At 33.4% G+C, this 18,921-nt stretch overlaps 1 protein-coding gene across 1 annotated transcript in view; it reads right to left on the bottom strand.

Annotated features, from left to right (window-relative positions):
• The window catches only part of KIF21A (kinesin family member 21A), a 123,945-nt gene that overhangs the window by 20,016 nt on the left and 85,008 nt on the right, over nucleotides 1–18,921 (bottom strand). Inside the window, exons 24-31 of the mRNA XM_042781289.1 lie at nucleotides 18,577–18,631; nucleotides 15,934–16,133; nucleotides 12,112–12,219; nucleotides 10,421–10,549; nucleotides 8,162–8,200; nucleotides 7,480–7,494; nucleotides 2,867–3,003; nucleotides 1,069–1,249 (exon numbers count right to left, since the gene is read on the bottom strand). Of these exons, the coding sequence (XP_042637223.1) occupies nucleotides 1,069–1,249; nucleotides 2,867–3,003; nucleotides 7,480–7,494; nucleotides 8,162–8,200; nucleotides 10,421–10,549; nucleotides 12,112–12,219; nucleotides 15,934–16,133; nucleotides 18,577–18,631 (864 nt within the window). The remainder of the gene's footprint in view (nucleotides 1–1,068; nucleotides 1,250–2,866; nucleotides 3,004–7,479; nucleotides 7,495–8,161; nucleotides 8,201–10,420; nucleotides 10,550–12,111; nucleotides 12,220–15,933; nucleotides 16,134–18,576; nucleotides 18,632–18,921) is intronic.

The raw sequence follows: 18,921 nt of genomic DNA, 5'->3' as shown, positions 1-18,921 counted from the left end.
GTCTTCTGCCATTTTTTAATTGGATTGTTTGTCTTTTTGTTATTGAGGTGTTGGAGTGTTCTATAAATTCTAGAGATAAGTCCCTTGTCAGATATATTATTACCAAATATTTTTTCCCAATCTGTAGGTTCTCTTTTGACTCTTTTGGAGAAGTCTTTGGAAGCACATAAAAATTTAATTTTTAGAATTTGCTCTACTTTTTAAAGACACAGGATAACAGGCATGGAGAAAACAAATTTATTCTCCAATTGTCTACATAACCTGTAGGTATGAAATTTGTGCTAAAATCAAAACAGAGTATCAGACATGGAAAGAAAAAACCTCTTAGCTATTCAATACTTGTTAATTAAACGTAACAAATACTTCTTAACTGCCTAGTGATTTTCACCATTTCAAAAGAGTAGTACTCATTGAAAGCAAATAATGTAAATTATTTAATTGCATCTGGTAATAAATGAGTTCTGGTGGCTCTGTGCTTAAAGCTGCTAACTACAAGGTCGCAGTTGAAGCCCATTAGCTGCTCCTTGGGAGAAAGATGAGGCAGTCTGCTTCTGTAAAGATTTACAGCCTTGGAAACCCACCAGGGGTCACTATGAGTCGGAATCGACTCAATGGCAGTGAGTTTGCTTTGGTTACAGGGTCAGTATGAGTTGGAATCAACTCGAAGGCAGTGGGTTTTGGTTCGGTAATAAATAGTATGAAAGTATAATACCCTAGTATTTGAGTAGGAGAAAACAGGAAATGTGTACTTAGTAACAGAAAGAAGTCTTTTTACATAGGATTTATACTTTCTTGTTTAATACTTGACACTAGGAAATGTGTACTTAGTAACAGAAAGAAGTCTTTTTACATAGGATTTATACTTTCTTGTTTAATACTTGACACTTGTCTTTTATTCTCTCAATAGTTTTTCACCTGTATTTTATCTGTGCTTTCATTGTAAATAATTTAATCCTCTTGGGAGTAGACAAGTATAAATAACTAAAAATGAATTCACAGTACTATCTTCCCTTATATTTTGTTAAAAAAAGAACTATTTACTCCTTACGCTATGTTTAAGTTACTTACGTCAGTGTTCGAATGCACTTTGCTGAATCTCTGATATCCCACACCTTAATATAAGATGTTGAAACAGTGAAGACCAAACTTGTATAATTACAGTATTTTACAGATACGACATTGTTGGGATGACCCCCCAGTGACATTATCTCCTGCCCAGTCACCAGATTCCATACTTTACAAGTACGATCTAAAACAAATAAAAAAGGGGGAAATGCCATTAATATGAACTACATTAGCTTCTCTTAGTAATAAAAAGTTATTTAAACAATATTTCTCCTACAAGTAGGAAATGCAATAAGACAACCTGAGTAATTATTCAATGAACTTACAACAAGCATCCTAACTCCTGTTAGCCTTATCCTCTGCAGCAGGTTCAAGGCCAAGGTAGGTAAAGTATTGAATGAAAGCCAGGGATGTCTGTTGTATGCATTATGGAGCATTTCAAATAATTATATGATATTTTGAAAGTCATATCAAAAGAGTTGATAATGAGGGCTTCAAAGTGCCCTTGATATTAAAATGTCTGTATTAAATCGGTATCTTCAAAAGAATCTGGTTTGGTCATACTTCCATCTCCTCACAACTCTGTACACTCAGAAACACATACTCCTTTCTTTTCCAGAGGTCACCGATAAATAGATTTTCTTTTTTAATCTAAAAACATAATCACAGAACTATTCTGTTTGTCTGACATGTCGAATATTTATTATGCAGATACATTTAATTTCAATAATTAGAAAACTATGGTATTTTCACAGAGCTGATTCTTTTTCCTAAGCTGAGGGATTGGTTGCCACTATCCCACAGCCAGCTTCTTACACTTCTCTCATAGACAATTAGCAATACATAATTGCTGATTGAACTGAAATCAGCATTCCTAAATCCTAAAGAACTTTCTAGCTTCCCAAATTCCTGCACATGTTGCCTTTTTCCCTTTCTAGACACAATGTCCACCACTTCTCTTCTACATACTCTACTTTTCAACCCAATTGGACTTCGTTTCCAGACATACCCCATATTTACCTCCACATCTTTGCTTATATTGTTCTGTAATTTTGTTTGCCATTCCTATCTGGCAATATCCAAACTACCCGTAACCATAAAAGGTTCATGTTAAATGCTCTTTTGTCAAAACTTTCTTTGCTTCTCACAGCTGGGCAGCCTATCCCTTTTCTGAAACCCCAACACTCTTAGTATGCAGATCTTCAAAGCATTTATAATTGATTTCTAGTTGTTTGCAACTGTACCAAGGGGGTTAACAGGTTTGGAAATGAGTAGACTTAGGTTTCTAATCGTGACTCTTTTGCTTACTAGCTGAGTTTACCTTGGGCAAATTACTTATTCCTTGGATCCTGAGTTTCCTCATCTGTAAAATGAGGATTTAACATGTATCTCACTGGGGTTGTTGTGATAATTAAGTGAGACATAATTTGTATAGTCCTTGGCATATAGTAAGTGTTCAAGAAATGGTGGTTTGTACCCATCTAATTCTCTTTACCACAGTGTACACTTTAAGGGCATTTAATAAATATTTATATAACCTGCAATACTAAATTTAGGGCCATGTACACAGTAGATGCTCAGATAATGATGGAGATATATCAACACTCTATTCACATAACATGAACAGAGTTTTTACTTTCTTCCCAACTATGCAATGATTTTATAAAACATCAGAGATTGATTCTTAACTAGGTCTTAAAAAGATTTACATTTTTTTCAAAAGCCTGTTAAAAACTTAAATCATTAAAAATGATAATAAAAAAACAACTCTCAAATGTTCCCATTCTATGACTACTACCACCTTTTGATCCAGTGAAGAGGAGATCATCAGTAGAGTCTACACAGAGCACAGCTTTTGTATGCCCTTCAGCTATGTGAACACACTGAAGTGGAGAAGCTCTGATGCCTTTTGAAGCAGGAAATGGGTTGATTATGCCCCTGTGGTGGAGGAAAAGAAAAACAAACCAGGATTCACTTCAGTCACAAATAGCTACAACACAAGATCAATTTTATGTTTTTCCCTTACTTATGAAGTCTTAATAAATATTTAGTAATAAAATACAGACTGCTCCATTGTCTCTTTTCTTAAGCAAAAGGACAGAGACAAGGTATGAAATAGTAACAGTAGTGACAGGGTAGCTGTACCTGCTAGGACCTGCATTTTGCAAGGAATAAAGTATATGATACATTCTGGCTTTCTTGTTAAAATTTTTCTCTCTCTGAAGTTTAATGAACCAATATTGAGTAATGAAGCTATATGAGTATACTGGATTCTGATAAAGAAGTGACTGTCAAAAAATGACATGCTGGATAAAGTACAACATATAACACCTAAATACTAAGAAAGCAATTTCAAACAAAAACTGAAAAAAAGACAGAAATGACTGTATGGATAGCGATGCTAAAAAGAGAATGGGTAAAAATGATCAAAACCTCAAAGAATAAAATTCTAACAAACTCAAAGAAAATAAAACGTAAGATTCTTAAAAACAAACAAACAAAAACAGTGAGGCTCTGTGAGAGCAAACAGAAAGCAGTGAGAGATTTCTTGTAAGTTAAACATTTCTGGGGTTTCTCGTTTATGCCACTGAACAATGCACTATGGAAATACAAAGAGTATCAAAACATTGGCCTGTCCTAAAGGAGTTTAAGATAGGTCTGAATTGAAATAATTCACTGAATTAAAATTACTTATTTTCTTGACTCCTCAGTTTCCCCATCTGTAAAGTGAGCATTCAACATGTATCTCATTGGGGTTGTTGTATCATGAAGGCTAAAGATGAGAATGAATTAAGACATTTAGATGTATCATATATATGTACCTTTGTTCAGAACAGGGAAGAAAATTATGCTGAAATATTTTCATTATATAAGAAAAATGGCATAATATTATGAAAAATACTGAAATAAAGCAAAACTATTTTGTTTGCATCTTCTTAATGAGAGAGAACAATATTCAAGATGGAAAGGGTAGAAATGATTAAGAAGAAATGTGAGCCCAAGATCAGTTAGAGCTAATGACAGAACTTTATTCAAGTATTTCTATAATAATAAATTATTTTATAGGGTTTTGAAAGAATATGCTATTGTGAAAGCAAACTCACAAAGATAAATAAAGGAGGCACAACATGTGAACCCCATATTCCAAAAAGCAAAATAAATAAATAAAAAGTGTATGTCTGAAATTACTCAACTTCATGTTGAGTCCTATAGACAAAAATATTAACAAATCATTATAAAAACTTTTTTAAAAAACTGCTCATAAATAAGAGATAACGTGTACTCACCAACCAAAGGGGGAAGTTATTTTTAAGGTTAATAGGTAGTAGATTAGGGGAAGTATGTATGTTGACTCCAATAGGCCCATAAAATAAGCCTTTCAAATAATATCCTTGTGAGCAAAGTAAGTAGTATGGAATTACTGTACTGAGACAGTTCACTGTGGCTGAAGAGTCATACCAAAAGAGTCAATGTCATTGTCATTCTGGACAATGCCTAGTTAATTTACCCCTGGGCCCTCAGGGAAAGTAAATCTATTCCTCCTTGTTAAATCGATAGATTATAGAACTAGATACTGCATCGTATTGCCAAGAAAAGTGATTGAAACAAAATTCTTTCACTATAAAGTACCTATTAGCACTAAAATAGTCATTGGATAAAATGTAAACAGACAACAGTTCACTGCTATTCATAAGAAAGATGTTTATATAAGAAACATCTTTCATAAGAAAGACGTGTTTTATTGATTATGCAAAGGCATTAGACTGTGTGGATCATAACAAATTAGGATAATATTGCCAAGAATGGCAATTCCAGAACACTTAATTGTGTTTCTGAGAAACCTGTGCATGACCAAGAGGCAGTCATTCAAACAGAACAAGGGGATATTCCATGGTTTCAAATCAGAAAAGGTATGTGTCAGGATTGTACCCTTTCACCTTACTTATTCAGTCTGTATGCTGAGCAAAAACTCCAAGAAGCTGGATTAGATGAAGAACAGGGCATCAGGATTGCAGGAAGACTCATTAAAACCTGTGCTATGCAGATGACACAGCCTTGCTTGCTGAAAGTGGCGAAGAAGCACTTAGTAAGGAAGATCAAAGACTAGTCTTCAGTATGGATTACACCTCAACATAAAGAAACAAAAATCCTCACAACTTGACCAATAAGCAATATCACAATAAATGGAGAAAAGATTGAAGTTGTCTAGGATTCATTTTATTTGGATCCACAATCAACACTCTTGGAAGCAGCAGTTAAGAAATCAGATGAAGTGCTGCACTGTGAAAATATGCTGCAAAAGACCTCTATAAAATACTGAAGAGCAAAGATGTCACTTTGAAGACAAAGTACCCTTGACCTAAGCCATGGTGTTTTCAGTTGCCTCATATTCATATGAAAGCTGAAGAATGAATAAGGAAGACCAAAGAAGAATTGATGCTTTTTAGCTGTGATGCTGAGGAGGACTACTGAAAACACCATGCACTGCCAGAAGAACAAACAAAGCTGTCATGGAAGAAGTATAGCCAGAATGCACCTCAGAAATGAGACTAGCCAGACTTCGTCTCATGTATTGTAGTCATGTTGTCAGAAGGGACCAGTCGCTGGATAGGGATATCATGCTTAGTCAAGTAGAGGGTCAGAGAAAAAGGGGAAGACCCTCAGAGATAGACTGACATAGTGGCTGCAATGATGGGCTCAAGCAGAGCCAAGACTGTAAGGATGGCACAGGATTGGACGGTGTTTTGTTCTGTTGTACATAGGGTTGTCATGAGTCATAGCACACCTGACGGCACCTAACAAAAACAAAAATAACAAAATGTAAACATAAAATTTAAGCTAAAGATAGGAAGTAGGAAAAGGTTGTGGGTTTGGTTTTGTTTTGCTTTTAACTATTGTCTAGGATTAAAAAGCTTTCTTTATTAAATACAATAACTAATACCATCAATGACTTATTCAATAGAAGCAAATATTTCAGAAGGAAAGTAATAGAACTAATGGCCACATTTCGAATGGGGCTCAGTTCAGAATATCACATTTTAAGGACAGAAAAATTAGAGCCTTTCTAAAACAGAGTAGAAGGAAAATGGTCTGGAAATTACATTATATAAGGAACAAATGATGAAACTAGGACCATTAAGCTTATAGAAGAGTACTCATTGGAGAGAGGACATAGCAGTGATCTGAATATTTAAAAAGCTGTCACAAAAAAGAGGTACTAGATTAATTATGGTATATATCAAGATGGCTGATAAAAAAAAAAAACCTAATGAATAGATTTTTAAAGGAGGTAAATTTAGGCTCAGGATTTAAGAAACTTACTCTTAGGGTTTAATTACAATGATTAGTGTAGGACGAGTGTTAAATTAATCTCCTTTGAAATCAAAGGAAATTAAACAAGTGAAAAGAGCAGAGACAGAGAAAGAGGGATGGCAAACCACATGAAGATCACCCATGATCAGAAACTCAAAGAAACAAGGCTTTCTTCCAGAGCCAACAGAGAGAGAGAATGGCTTCCTTTGAGCCAATATCCTGATTTTGGACTTCAAGCCTCCTAAACTGTGAGAAAAAAAATTTTTGTTTGTTAAAGCCACTTATTTGCATTATTTCTGTTATAGTAGCACTAGGTAAAGAAGACATTACTGTTACTTCTCAAACATTTTATGTGTGTGTATATGTGAATGAACATTGATTATAGAGAAAAAAACTTATGTTAACAGCATAAGAGCTATGTTTGATGTTCTTTTAATGACACAAATCACCCTAAGAAAAAAAAGCTAAACAGTGCCCTTATTTATACAATGTTGTATCTCCAAAGATATTCTTTCTTTCAATCACTAGTTTTTAAGAATCTATTAAATACACCCCTGGTGATATAACACTTAGGACAATTATGTCAATATGTCAAAAGCTGTAATATTATTAATCAGTAAACATTTGCTTCCAGTGACTTCTGGCACATTATTTTCTGGAGAACAAGACACTTCTTTTTCATTCTTATATATTTTATTGCTATTCATTATTAAGTCTTTTGGAAAAAAATAATTTCAAGTTCAAGTATAGCATTTGATTAGGGGGATACTGGAAAATGTCCTCAAATGTTCAAAATATTAGGGCTAATGTTCTATATAGATTACCTTATATCAAAGATAATGAAAACAATATAGAAATTGGAAACACATACTGTATTATTACTTTCTCTGTTAGAACTAATTTCTTAACATTCTGAAATATAAAAACGAATTTTAAGTAGTTTCTTTAAGTTAAGGATAAATACAGCAAATTTTTACAATAGACCTGATAGAAATAGGGCAAAAAAAAAAAAAAAGCAACAGTGGATTTTGTTTGATGTAAACCACTAAAGTCTTGTAATACTGTAAATGAAATTAATTTCCTCTCCCTCCCCCTGCCTACCTTCTGGAGGATCTGCTGATGATCAGCAAAATGGCCATAAAACAGGGAAAACAAGGGCAGAGAGGGAGGTGACAAAATGATAAATGAGGAAAGGGCATGAGGGTGGAGAGGGATCAAAAAAATCCATAACATGAAAAAAGGCAACAGTTATTTTTTAAAAAGTATCTATTCATAAAACTAATCTATTATTTAAAAAGAAAAACTTTAATTTTGTATTCTTTTTTCTTTCTATTTTTTGACACCATGGTATGTATCCCCCCCCCCATATACTTTCATCTTGTGAAAAAAATTGTGGTAAACTTTTTATTTAAAACTGCTCAACCAACCGTAAAAAATACTTTATTCACCTCATACTCTGATATTCAAAATATTTAATCGTTAAGGAGCAAACCTTGACATCATTGTTCACAGAACTTAATTTCTTTTAAAGAAAATATTTAGATTATAAGCAGAAAACAAAGAACCACAACTTTTAAAACTACCACACACAAAAGTTTGCTACTGTTTTGTCTAAAAGGCATGATTGCAAAAGTATTTTAAAATTAATATTTTGAAAATATTAGTGCATTTATATGGTTTGCAACAAGTATGGCATGCAACAAGAGTAAGACTTGCTTAGAATTTCTATAAAGCATTTTAGAGCATCAATGAAAGGCCAGAATATAGGAAAGATAGAAAGTACCTGTGTACCTCCGACAGAGAGGAGTCACTTTCATCAGACCTACAGTGAAACAGTTAGAATTATGAAGAGAAAGAATCAGATGTCAACAGGTAAAGACATTGAGTTTGAACTGAAAATCAACAGTATGAGTAACACAGAAAAATAGCAAACATTTCCTTTAAAGAGCCCTGCATTTCTACTTGCAGTGGATATTAGCAATTGTAAAATATAATTAAGTCATGTAAAATATTTTATTCTTATGTTTCAACTAAGAAACACTTGGGGAAAATTTTTTTTCCATCTATTACTGAATACAGACCCATCTCACTTCTTAAATTTAGGTCCTGGAAAGGAACAATGCCAAGTATATGAAATATATCAAGGTTCTTTTTATTTAATAAGACCATATTAGAAAAAAAATCCTATTTCCAAAGCTATTGCATTCATATTTATATTTATTACTTTAGATTTAGACTCTATTATGGAAGTTGAACAAATATTGTATTTACTGAAGAGCAAATCACTCAAATTTAGTAATCTTTCATTTGAATTTATATAAAAAATACTGAGTTCTTTTGACTAAGAAACCCCAGTAATAGCTGGGGAACTTTAATGGGATTTAAAACATAGCTGAGGCAGTGCTGTCAGACCTTTTCTAAGGCTTACAAGACTGGTTGTGAGACTGGTTATTAAATCTAGGCTTTGGGAGTAGGAGGGTAAAGTGAGTGCTAGCACAGAATGAGCAGAAACAATGTGTGGGGAGACATCTTGCTGGTGAACAATGCTGGTTTTCAAAAAGGAGCCCTGAAAAAAGTGACACAAGAAGTAGGGAGTTTTTCAAAATATAGAGGATGCAGTCAAGGTAAGTTTTCACTTGGAAAGATGACAGCAGAGTGAAATTACTGGCAGCTCATAAAATTTTTTAGTAAAAATATGGAACTCTGACTGTTGTTGTTATGTGCCCTCGAGTCGGACCCGACTCATAGCAACCTCTCCTTGGGTTTCCAAGGCAGCATCACTACGGACATAGATTGCCCCATCTTCCTTCTGAGGAGTGGCTGGTGGATTTGAACTGCCAGCCTTCTGGTTAGCCTTAGCCACTATGCTACCAGAGCTCCTGGAACTCTGACTAAATGGTCAATATTATCAAAAGAATGACAAAGTTTTTATGACTGCAAATGCAAGGCTGTCAAAATTGAGTATTTCTTCATATAACTAATGTTTTCCTTTCTTCTCAATCAATAAGAAAGATGATTTAATAACATAAAAGAACTTTATTTTCAATACCACACAAAAATAATTGCCTGTATGTCTCATATTTAAAGGATCTGTTATCTACTAATTAAACTACATTAAAGGCTAATGAAGAATTTAAAAAAAAAAATTCTTTCAGAATGGTGGTACGTTTCTCTAGTTAGCAGGGCTATTTAGCAAGATTTAACCACACCAGACAGATTCTTAAATAGTATCCTACAAATTTCAGAGACTGCTGACATATAGAGTGAAAAATAACATAGAAAACAAACAATAAGGGCAGGAAGTGGGGATTATCAGGTACATACACCCACAATGTTAAAATTCAAAATCAAAACAGACAAGTCAGAGTTAATAAATACCTTATGGCAGTACTGTCAGTATTGAATTCTTGCAAGTGAGATTCTGGTTCAATGTCGGTATATATTTCACCTCAAATTTTTTAAAAAAATGCATTTTCCACACCCTCCAACCTTTCTTTCCCAACAATCCATTGCCTTTTTTTACCCCACAAGATGTTCTTTTACTCTAAGATCACAATTACTAAAGTTTTATGTTGGCTATTCTAGAATAGTCAAATGATTAATAACATGTTACACATATAACAACGGTCTTTGTAAACTGTCATTTCCATCAAAGGTAAAACAATTTGGCTCTTCTCAATTTAGGCTATCAGATTAGAAGTTTTTGTGGGTTCACAGAAGCTGAAGAATTCCAAAAAATTTAACTTCAAGGAGTCTCAAAGATATTTAAATTCTAATTTACTTGTAAAAGAAAAGGCAAGACAAGTGATGGAAGTATAAGAACACAAATCTGCAACAGGGAATAATGTTCAGCAGGAAAATAATTTTCTCTAATTTTGGCTATCTGATTCATTCCCCATTGGAAAAATACATAAAATATAACAAGAGTTCACACATCAGACTCCATCTCCTACACAGAGATGGTTAAGTATTTTCTACAGACTTTACTGAAAGGCTCAGAATATTACATAAATAGTTGGGGCTGTTTTCCATAATGACTTACTTATCCTGCTGAACTGATGTGTTTCCCTGAGAAACAGTAAGACGATTAAAAACATTCAGTTCATTACGGGGCCGGCTTGGTGGGGAAGAAGGAGGTGAAAGACTAGCCTCTGAGGTTCCAGAATCTGAGCTACAAGAAAAAAAGAACATTAAATAGGTGGCTTTAATTGGTTATGATTTGTTAGGAAGGTTATAAGAAACATGCTTTAAAAAAAAAAGAACAACAACAAACTTTTCAGTAGAAAGTTCCTTCCTTCTTTCTTTTCCTTCCTCTTTTGTACGAGATAAAATGCACTCGGAGCAATTTATTTAAAAAAAAAAAAACACTGGATCTTACTACATTAGCCACAAGATGGCACTAAAGAAAAATTCTTATCTGCTGAAGTCTGTGTTGTGTGCAGTCGAGTTGGACCCGACTCATAGTGACCCCTCCTTGGGTTTCCGAGGCAGTATCACTGCGGAAGTAGATTGCCTCATCTGCCTTCCGAGGAGCGGCTGGTGGGTTTGAACCGCCAGCCTTCTGGTTAGCAGTCAAGTGCTTTGGGCACTACGCTATCAGAGATCCTGCTCAAGTCTGTAGTCAATATAAATAAAGCCAGCAGAACTTAAAATTCTAAAATTTTAGAGTTAAGACTAAGCTGTTCTCTTAACAAATGAGAAAACAAACCCAGAGAGTTATAATAGAATGATTTGTCTATTCAGTAGAATCATTCATTTATTTATTTTTCAAAGTACTTATTTGCTCCATTCCGCATCGCACAATTATTCTTGAGCTGTTTGATTCAGTTCAAATAGGCAAACTACATATTTAAATACAGGAAGCAAGGATAATCAGAAGGCTAATTTCCACAATACTCAAGTCAGCTAAGCCAGTGGTCAAATCCCCTCCACACAAGGAATGGGGGCTATAAGATCATCTACTGGGATAGTGAAAATACACAAGAACTTATTTTTATATTTATTCTTATATTAAAGAAATTGGAAAAACTAGCTTAACTAATATTTAAAAGCAGATCTGCACTGATACCCTCATTCAAGGCCATGTCAGAGATCTACATGCCAACTGCTGCGTGATAGGTCAACTTGATAGATGAGTGGGTGTGCTGCAGGGTAGAAGGGTGAATTGTGGCTCTGACCACTTTGTGTATATTGTAGGGCTATAATTTATAAATGCTCAGTTAATAGGATCATCAACTACATCATGTAGTATAAAATAAACTGATGCTCATAAAACATACAAACAACTTTTGAAAGACTGCTACAAAAAAACAATTGAAATTAACAGCAAGAAAACGACATAGCTAACACACTTTACGACTGACACAGTAGCTTTTTGTCAGCCAGTTTAAAGAGACAAAAAGTCAATGTCGATTTTATCAGATGATAGTCAAATTAATTTCAAAATTTTCTATCAGACTGTCTAAAATATACGTTTAACACATTGCCTTTAACAAGTCTTACCTCAAATGTATATTGACTCTCATGATGAATATGTTTATACTTTAAAAAAAAAAATGTGTGCATGATCAGGAACACGTGCTCAGAAGTATATGAGTATGACCAAGAAAGTTAAAAGACCACCTAGTCAAGCCAATTGCTGACTTGACTGCCTTGATTAGTCAAATCAGTCATAATTACAATGCCAATCTAATGGTGTTCAAGTCTAGTAGGTAAAAAGCAGTAGTAACTTACTGTTTTTGTTCCTTGGTCTTTGATTTTTCCGCTTTCTCATATGCTTTTCTCCTTGCTATAGGGGAAGGCTCTGGAATTTTTTTTTCTGATAGAGATGGCTGTCTGGAACTAAAATAGAAAGCGATTCTTTAATTATCCAGTTTCAAATTCCTATATATAATTTTGTTTGATATTAACCTAAAATATTTAATTTTATTTAATTTTAATTTTTAACAGATTTCTAACTGGAACTAGAAAAAGATTATTATTTGGGCACAACATATAAAACTAGGATAAGAAAGTATTACATGAATTATTTTTAGTTGATGGGAATTTGACAGTTAAATATTTAATAGTTAAATCATTAATCATATTAAAATGTAAAAAATATATTTCAATGTAAACACAATGCTAAACTAGCTATAATAAGTATTTTAAACAGAAATGTTTAGGTTTGATTCAAATTGCTGTAATTTAAGTTTCATTTTAAGTTTGAAAAAGTCCTATTTTTTTAAGAAAAAAATATAAGATTACAAAACATAACAAAGCTTAGTGATTAATATTTAGGCATAGTCATAAGACAGTACTATAGGCAATCATAAAAACAATAACACACAATTATTTTATTTATATAGTACTGAATTCTTAATTAGTAGTTACATAAATTTTAGTATTAAAATATTCCTATCTACTTATCAACTTTAAATATTGACTAGTTCCTATGTCATAAAAAGTTCAAGATTATGATTTCTATATATGATGGCCATAAATTTAATTTGAAAAAAAAATGTCTCTTTGTTATCCTTGGCTAGGAATATTAATAAGAAAAAAAATTAAGAAAATTAGAAAGTCACATCCCAGAATGGGCTTACACAATTCCTATTTTAAAAATGAAAAGTAAATATAATTAAACTTGTGTACCTGGTTTTTCTAGAAAATCACCTTTAAGAATTTCTATGTCATTTAAATGATAAGGGCAACTTGAGTAAATTGCTTTACTTTGTGCAATAAAAGGAAGGCACTAAAGGTTTATAAGAGTCACTACATCAACTATGTGACCAACTCTTAAATTTGCTAAGAAATGTAAATGTATCTGAATTTATGACAATTTAAAAATAAAACAAAAGAAGAGAGAGTCTAAAAGATGTATTTTTCTATAGCTTGTCATAAAGGATATATTTTAAAAATGAAAAAATGGCAAAAAGGACGTATTACCTGAATCTGGATTCCAGGTCATAGATTTAAGTCTTGGGGATCCAAAAGTCTCTATTCCTCTGATAGACTAAATGCTGAACACACACAGGTTCCTAAAATCTATTCTAATTTCCATATCACTAATGTCATCAAAAGCATTTCTTCTACACTTATCACAAAATCACTAAAGTTACATCAGACACATGGTTAGCGATTTCTAACAGCAAATTCAATAGTTAATTACATAAGCCACTTCAAGCACATGCAAGAAAGTTCTACCATATTAAAATTACTTTTGGAATTAAAGGTAGCAGATGAAATTACTGAATAGAAGATCACAGAAATACTTTCATAAAATTAAGAGTTATTTTAAATTTAAAAGTTAACAGATATTCAAGGGGGAAAGTGTGTTATTTCTTTATTATTTGCAGAGTCATATCATATAGTGTATGCCCCTTTAGGGGCAATATTCCTCAGTGCAAAGATGTAGTCATTCCATAAATCATTTGCTGGGTTATATATATGAGTTAGTTTGAAAATGTCATTAAAAATCTTCACCAGTGAGTGACAATCTAATTTTAACATAACTACCAATACACATCCATTGCTGATGTCACAGAGATCTTGGCTGAAAGCAGAGAATATCAAAAAGATGTTTACCTGTGTTATACTGACCATGCAAAGGCATTTGACTGTGTGGATCATAACAAATTATGGATAACATTGCAAATGGCAATTCTAGAACACTTAATTGTGCCCATAGACAAAGAGGCAGAACTAGGGAGTACTGCATAGTTTAAAATCTGAAAAGGCATGTGTCAATATTGTATCCTTTCACCATACTTATTCAATCTGTATGCTGAGCAATATCTGAGAAGCTAGACTATATAAAGAAGAATGTGGCATCAGAACTGTAGGAACACTCATCAACAGCATGGGATATAAAAATGACACAATCTTGCTTGTTGAAAGTGATGAGGACTTGAAGCACTTACTGATGAAGAACAAAGACTATATTTTTCAGCATGGATTATACTTCAACATAAATAAAGCAAAATTCCTCACAACTGGGCCAGTAAGCAACAGCATGATAAACGGAGAAAAGACTAAGTTGCCAAAGATTTCATTTTACTTGGATCTACAATCAATGCCCATGGTAGCAGCAGTCAAGAAAATCAAATGATGCATTGTATTGGCCAAATCTGCTGCAAAAACAAAACTTCTTTAAAGAGTTCTTAAAGAGTTTTAAAAGCAAAGATGTCACCTTAAGAACTAAGATGTGACTGACCAAAGTCATATTTTCAAACACCTCATATGCATGTAAAAGCTGAACAATGAATAAGGAAGACTGCAGAAGAATTGATGCATTTGAATTGTGGTTTTGGCGAAGAACATTGAATATACTATGACCTGCCTGAAAACAAACAAATGGATGATGCCAAAATGCTCCTTAGAAACAATGATGGTGAGACTTCATCTCATGTATTTTGGACATGTTATTATGAGGAGGGATCAGTCTCTGGAGAAGGAAGTCATGTTTGGCAGAAGGTCAGCAAAAAAAAAATGACTGCAAGTTGGGTTGACACAGTGGATGCAACAACGGGCTAAAACCTAACAATGATTGTGAGCATAGCACAAGACCAGGCAGTGTGTCATTCTGTCGTACATAGATAGGGTCACTATAAGAATCAATATGTCAGCACCTAACAACAACACACGCACAGATGCCGTCTACACACCACTCACACTGGCTTGTCTAGGAAAATCATTCATTGTCTTCAAGACAATAATGAAAAAAATTCTAAGATTTATTTTGTATCAAATGTTTTTGTTCAGATTATCATACACACACACACAAAACACAAACTCACTGCCATCAACTCAATTCCAACTCATAGCGACCCCTGTTGGGCTTCCAAGGCAGTAAATTTACAGAAGTAGATTGCCCTATCTTCCTTCTCTGGAGCAGATGGTGGGTTCAAACTACCAACATTCTGATTAGCAGTCAAGTGCCTTAGGCACTGTGCCACCAAAGCTCCTTCGGATTATCATAGATGGGAGAAAAACCATTTCCTCCTTCAAATATTTAATAATATCAATAATAATAATGTGTGCTTGCCCTCATGCCAGACATGCAGTATGCTTCAAAGAAAAGAATTAAAGAAGCTCAAAATGTCTTGTTTGAATTGATATCTTTCTTTTACTTTAATAGGGTAAGCAAAGTTTTACCATCCTGACCAGACTGGACTGTTAGAATTCAGACATAGGTAATTAAGAGAAAATTTAAGTCATTAAGGTGTCTGTTTACATATAATGTTTTTTTAACCATAACTTTAGGGTAATCTAGTTTAGATGTTGCTAAACAAATCTTCTGTCTGCAACTCACAATTTAGCCCATATAAAAATAAAAATGATAACCGTTACCAAAGATCCTAGAAGCAATTCAAAACAGAAGATACCATCTTAAATAATTTTGAATGTCCTCATAATTAAGGAAGACAACAGCTAACAGAAATTACTTTGAAAACCAAAGATCTTACTTACATAGTTTAAAAAAAAAAAAAGAAAGAAAGAAAGAAGAAAATAGCAACATAAGTATTGTTAAAAAAGCCAAAAGAAAAGATGTTAGTATAGCCGGGCCAGACTTACATGCTGCCTATCTTAGGGGGTGGGAGCTCTTTTTCCCTAGCAGAAGTACCACTTGTCTCTGTATTCATCCCAATCTCTTGCCCTTCTGCAACAGGTGTAAGAGGGCCAGGCAAGGAGGCTTCTCCTGCACTAGTGTCTGAAGCTAGTTCACTGCTATCTGCATACAGCAATTCCATTTGAGTGGTGGTTCTTCTTCGGGCCTAGTCAGAGAATGAAAGGAAAATCAATCAGGGGCAAGCTTTTATACAGAAGGTCATTAGGGAATAGAAATTTAACATTAGTATGAAATAGGTAAAAACATTCAGTGTGTCTTTTCCAAGGAGGTATGACAATAGCATAGCATAGATAGTGATAATCCAGAGTTAGGCCAGATTAAAACATTTAGAGGACATAATAATAACCAATATTTTTATCTTACTTACTATGTGCCAGGTGTTAGTCTAAACATATTATTACATTAGCATTTAGGTAGGTACTATCATTATCTTAATTCACAGATGAGGAAACTGAGGCACAGAGAAGCTAAGTAACTTCCTCTAGGTCACACAGCTAATAAATAGAAAAGCCAGATTCAAAGCCAGGCAATCTATCTCCATTTGTTACTATGCTATCCTGCTACTCATGGTCAGAAAGAAAGAAGAAATTATACCAAAAGATAATTTCTGAGAAGCTCAAATAAGTTTCTACATATATTTTTTTCATGTTTAAATGCTTCTTGTAATAGAATATTTTTCAGTAAGTTTTAGGTTTACATAAAAATTTACAGAAAATACAAACAGTCCCTATATACCCCTTCTTCCCACATCTCCCATCCCTTTACCTACCCCACGCTTTCTTCTGATTAGTGTTAGCAGCCTGTATCTTTCTCCATCCCTTTACTTTTAAACTATCTGTCTCTTTACATTTAAAATGGGTTTCTTACAGAGAACATGTATTTGGTTTTTTTTTTTTTGTTTGTTTTTTCCTTAATATCAAGTTTTATTTATTTATTGGGTCAATTTTTGTGACTCTGCTCCTTGATGTCTTTCTGTTTTCAATCTGCCCACTGGATAATTCAACACCAGCCAGTGCCAGTTTTTGGCAGTATGATGAGGCAAGTGAAGGTTATTTCCCTAGGATCTAAAACTCACTATAAGCATTACTTTCCTTACTACTGACAACCAAATAACTGCAAAATAACTATTGCTCAGAGTTGATTGTGGTTAACAGCTAACGTATTAACAGAATCAAGGTTTTCACCAGATTACAAGCCTCTAGAGGGCAGGGACTCTTGTTTTATTCAGCTTTATATCCCCTGTGCTTAACCCACAGTACTGGTACAAATCTAATTAAAATATATATTATACACAGTTAACAATTTTTTCAAAGAGTGAAAAAAATTATATGTGGTCCTTTCAGACATCTTTGCAGTTCAAAGTGAATAGTAGACAGCACTTCAGAAAACTTTTGGGGAAAAGAATGTTTGTTTATTTATTTATTTTTTTTCTCTTTCCCTATGAATTCTCTCCACTACTTTGAACCCAGGGCAGAGAATAGATTAATTGAAAATTCCTAACCTCAGTGGTTCCTTCTTATAGTTAAGAAGGAAAGTTAAAAGTTACCTTAAGAGATTATTTCTTTTCTCTGTCTGGGACTGGATCCTGAGCTTACTAAAATGTTTTCTTTCAGTTTTGGTAGCCTCTGCTTAGTCACTTAGAATAATAAAAATACAATCCACAGGTCACCAAACCAGTAGTTCAAAGACCATACACCAGAATCCAGAAACACTTATTGTTCGGCTTGCCCAGTTTTTTAAAGATCAGGAAATTCTACATAATCCTTATTTCTGGCTTCTCTTGAAAAACTAGAATATCTGGTAGCCTTAGGCCCACATTTTCACATGCTAAAAAGGAGTAAGAGTTGAGTTGTGACTCTTTGCCTTAAATGGGACATATTCTCTCCAGTTAACCACATTTCCCCCTACTCATTTATTTTACATCCTGCCAAATTACTTATTTACTTAACTTTACTAACCACTGTGAGCCTAAAAGCTATCTTGTTCTTAATTTTATTTCAGGTCCTGATTCTTTCCATTTATTCTTTCAGGTCAAATTCTACCATTTATTCAACACATATTTACTAAGCACTGTGAGAATTCTGTTTTCTAACATCTTGAGATCATTAGTTAATTCAAGTAGCATCAGATGCCATTACCACCCTCAATTTTAAATGTGTCATATGTATCTTATACGTTTAACAGCATGTATCATTTATGTATTTTTTTAAAACTACAAATATGTATTATAGACTCACAAATTTTTAGTATAACACAATGACTAAGAACAATTTACACTGTATGTCTTTACAGGGTCTATCATTTAGTTAACCAACAGCTTAAGAATCAGCCTCCATAATTATAACTTATTCTACAAAAAATGTGCACAAATACAGTGAAGTGCACATTCTGCCAAAGAGAAAATTTTCAATTTACTTTTTAGTTATCACTTAAAAGTTAACATGATAAAAAATTTCTTACACACGGGAGAATTTCTGTAAAAGTTATGTCTGTTTGCTCATCTAGTAAGAGTGGAGCCTAAGGACTTTATGTCTATGTGAGGTGGGGGTGGAAAGGAATGTTTTCCTGGCATTTTCAATTGTCCTTACCTTGTTCTTAGGTTTTACTTCACCACAAAGCTTCATAAGGTCTGAAGACAGCATGCTATATGCAAATAAATAATAAACCACAAGATTAATAGGAAATTTGTTATAGAAAACTGTTTTCTATGTTTACAACTGTGAAATATATAAAATAAAAATATTTTCTCAATTAAAAGATAATTCATTTTTTCCTTTCTTGAATTTTTATTTCATTTTATTCTGTAATACTTGAAATCAATAACCATAACTTAGTTTGATTTCAGTATTACTGTTTCTAGTAATAACCACTTAGCCATACAATTAAAAATTATTCTTACTTTATAATAATTTATTTAAGTGATAAGTATTAAA

The sequence above is a fragment of the Orycteropus afer genome, unplaced genomic scaffold (assembly GCF_000298275.1).
Source record: "Orycteropus afer afer isolate SDZICR_OR568_19922 unplaced genomic scaffold, OryAfe1.0 scaffold00100, whole genome shotgun sequence".
Taxonomy (NCBI): Eukaryota; Metazoa; Chordata; class Mammalia; order Tubulidentata; family Orycteropodidae; genus Orycteropus; species Orycteropus afer.
The sequence above is the reverse complement of the archived record's forward strand: the minus strand, read 5'-3'. Positions and strand labels throughout refer to the sequence as shown.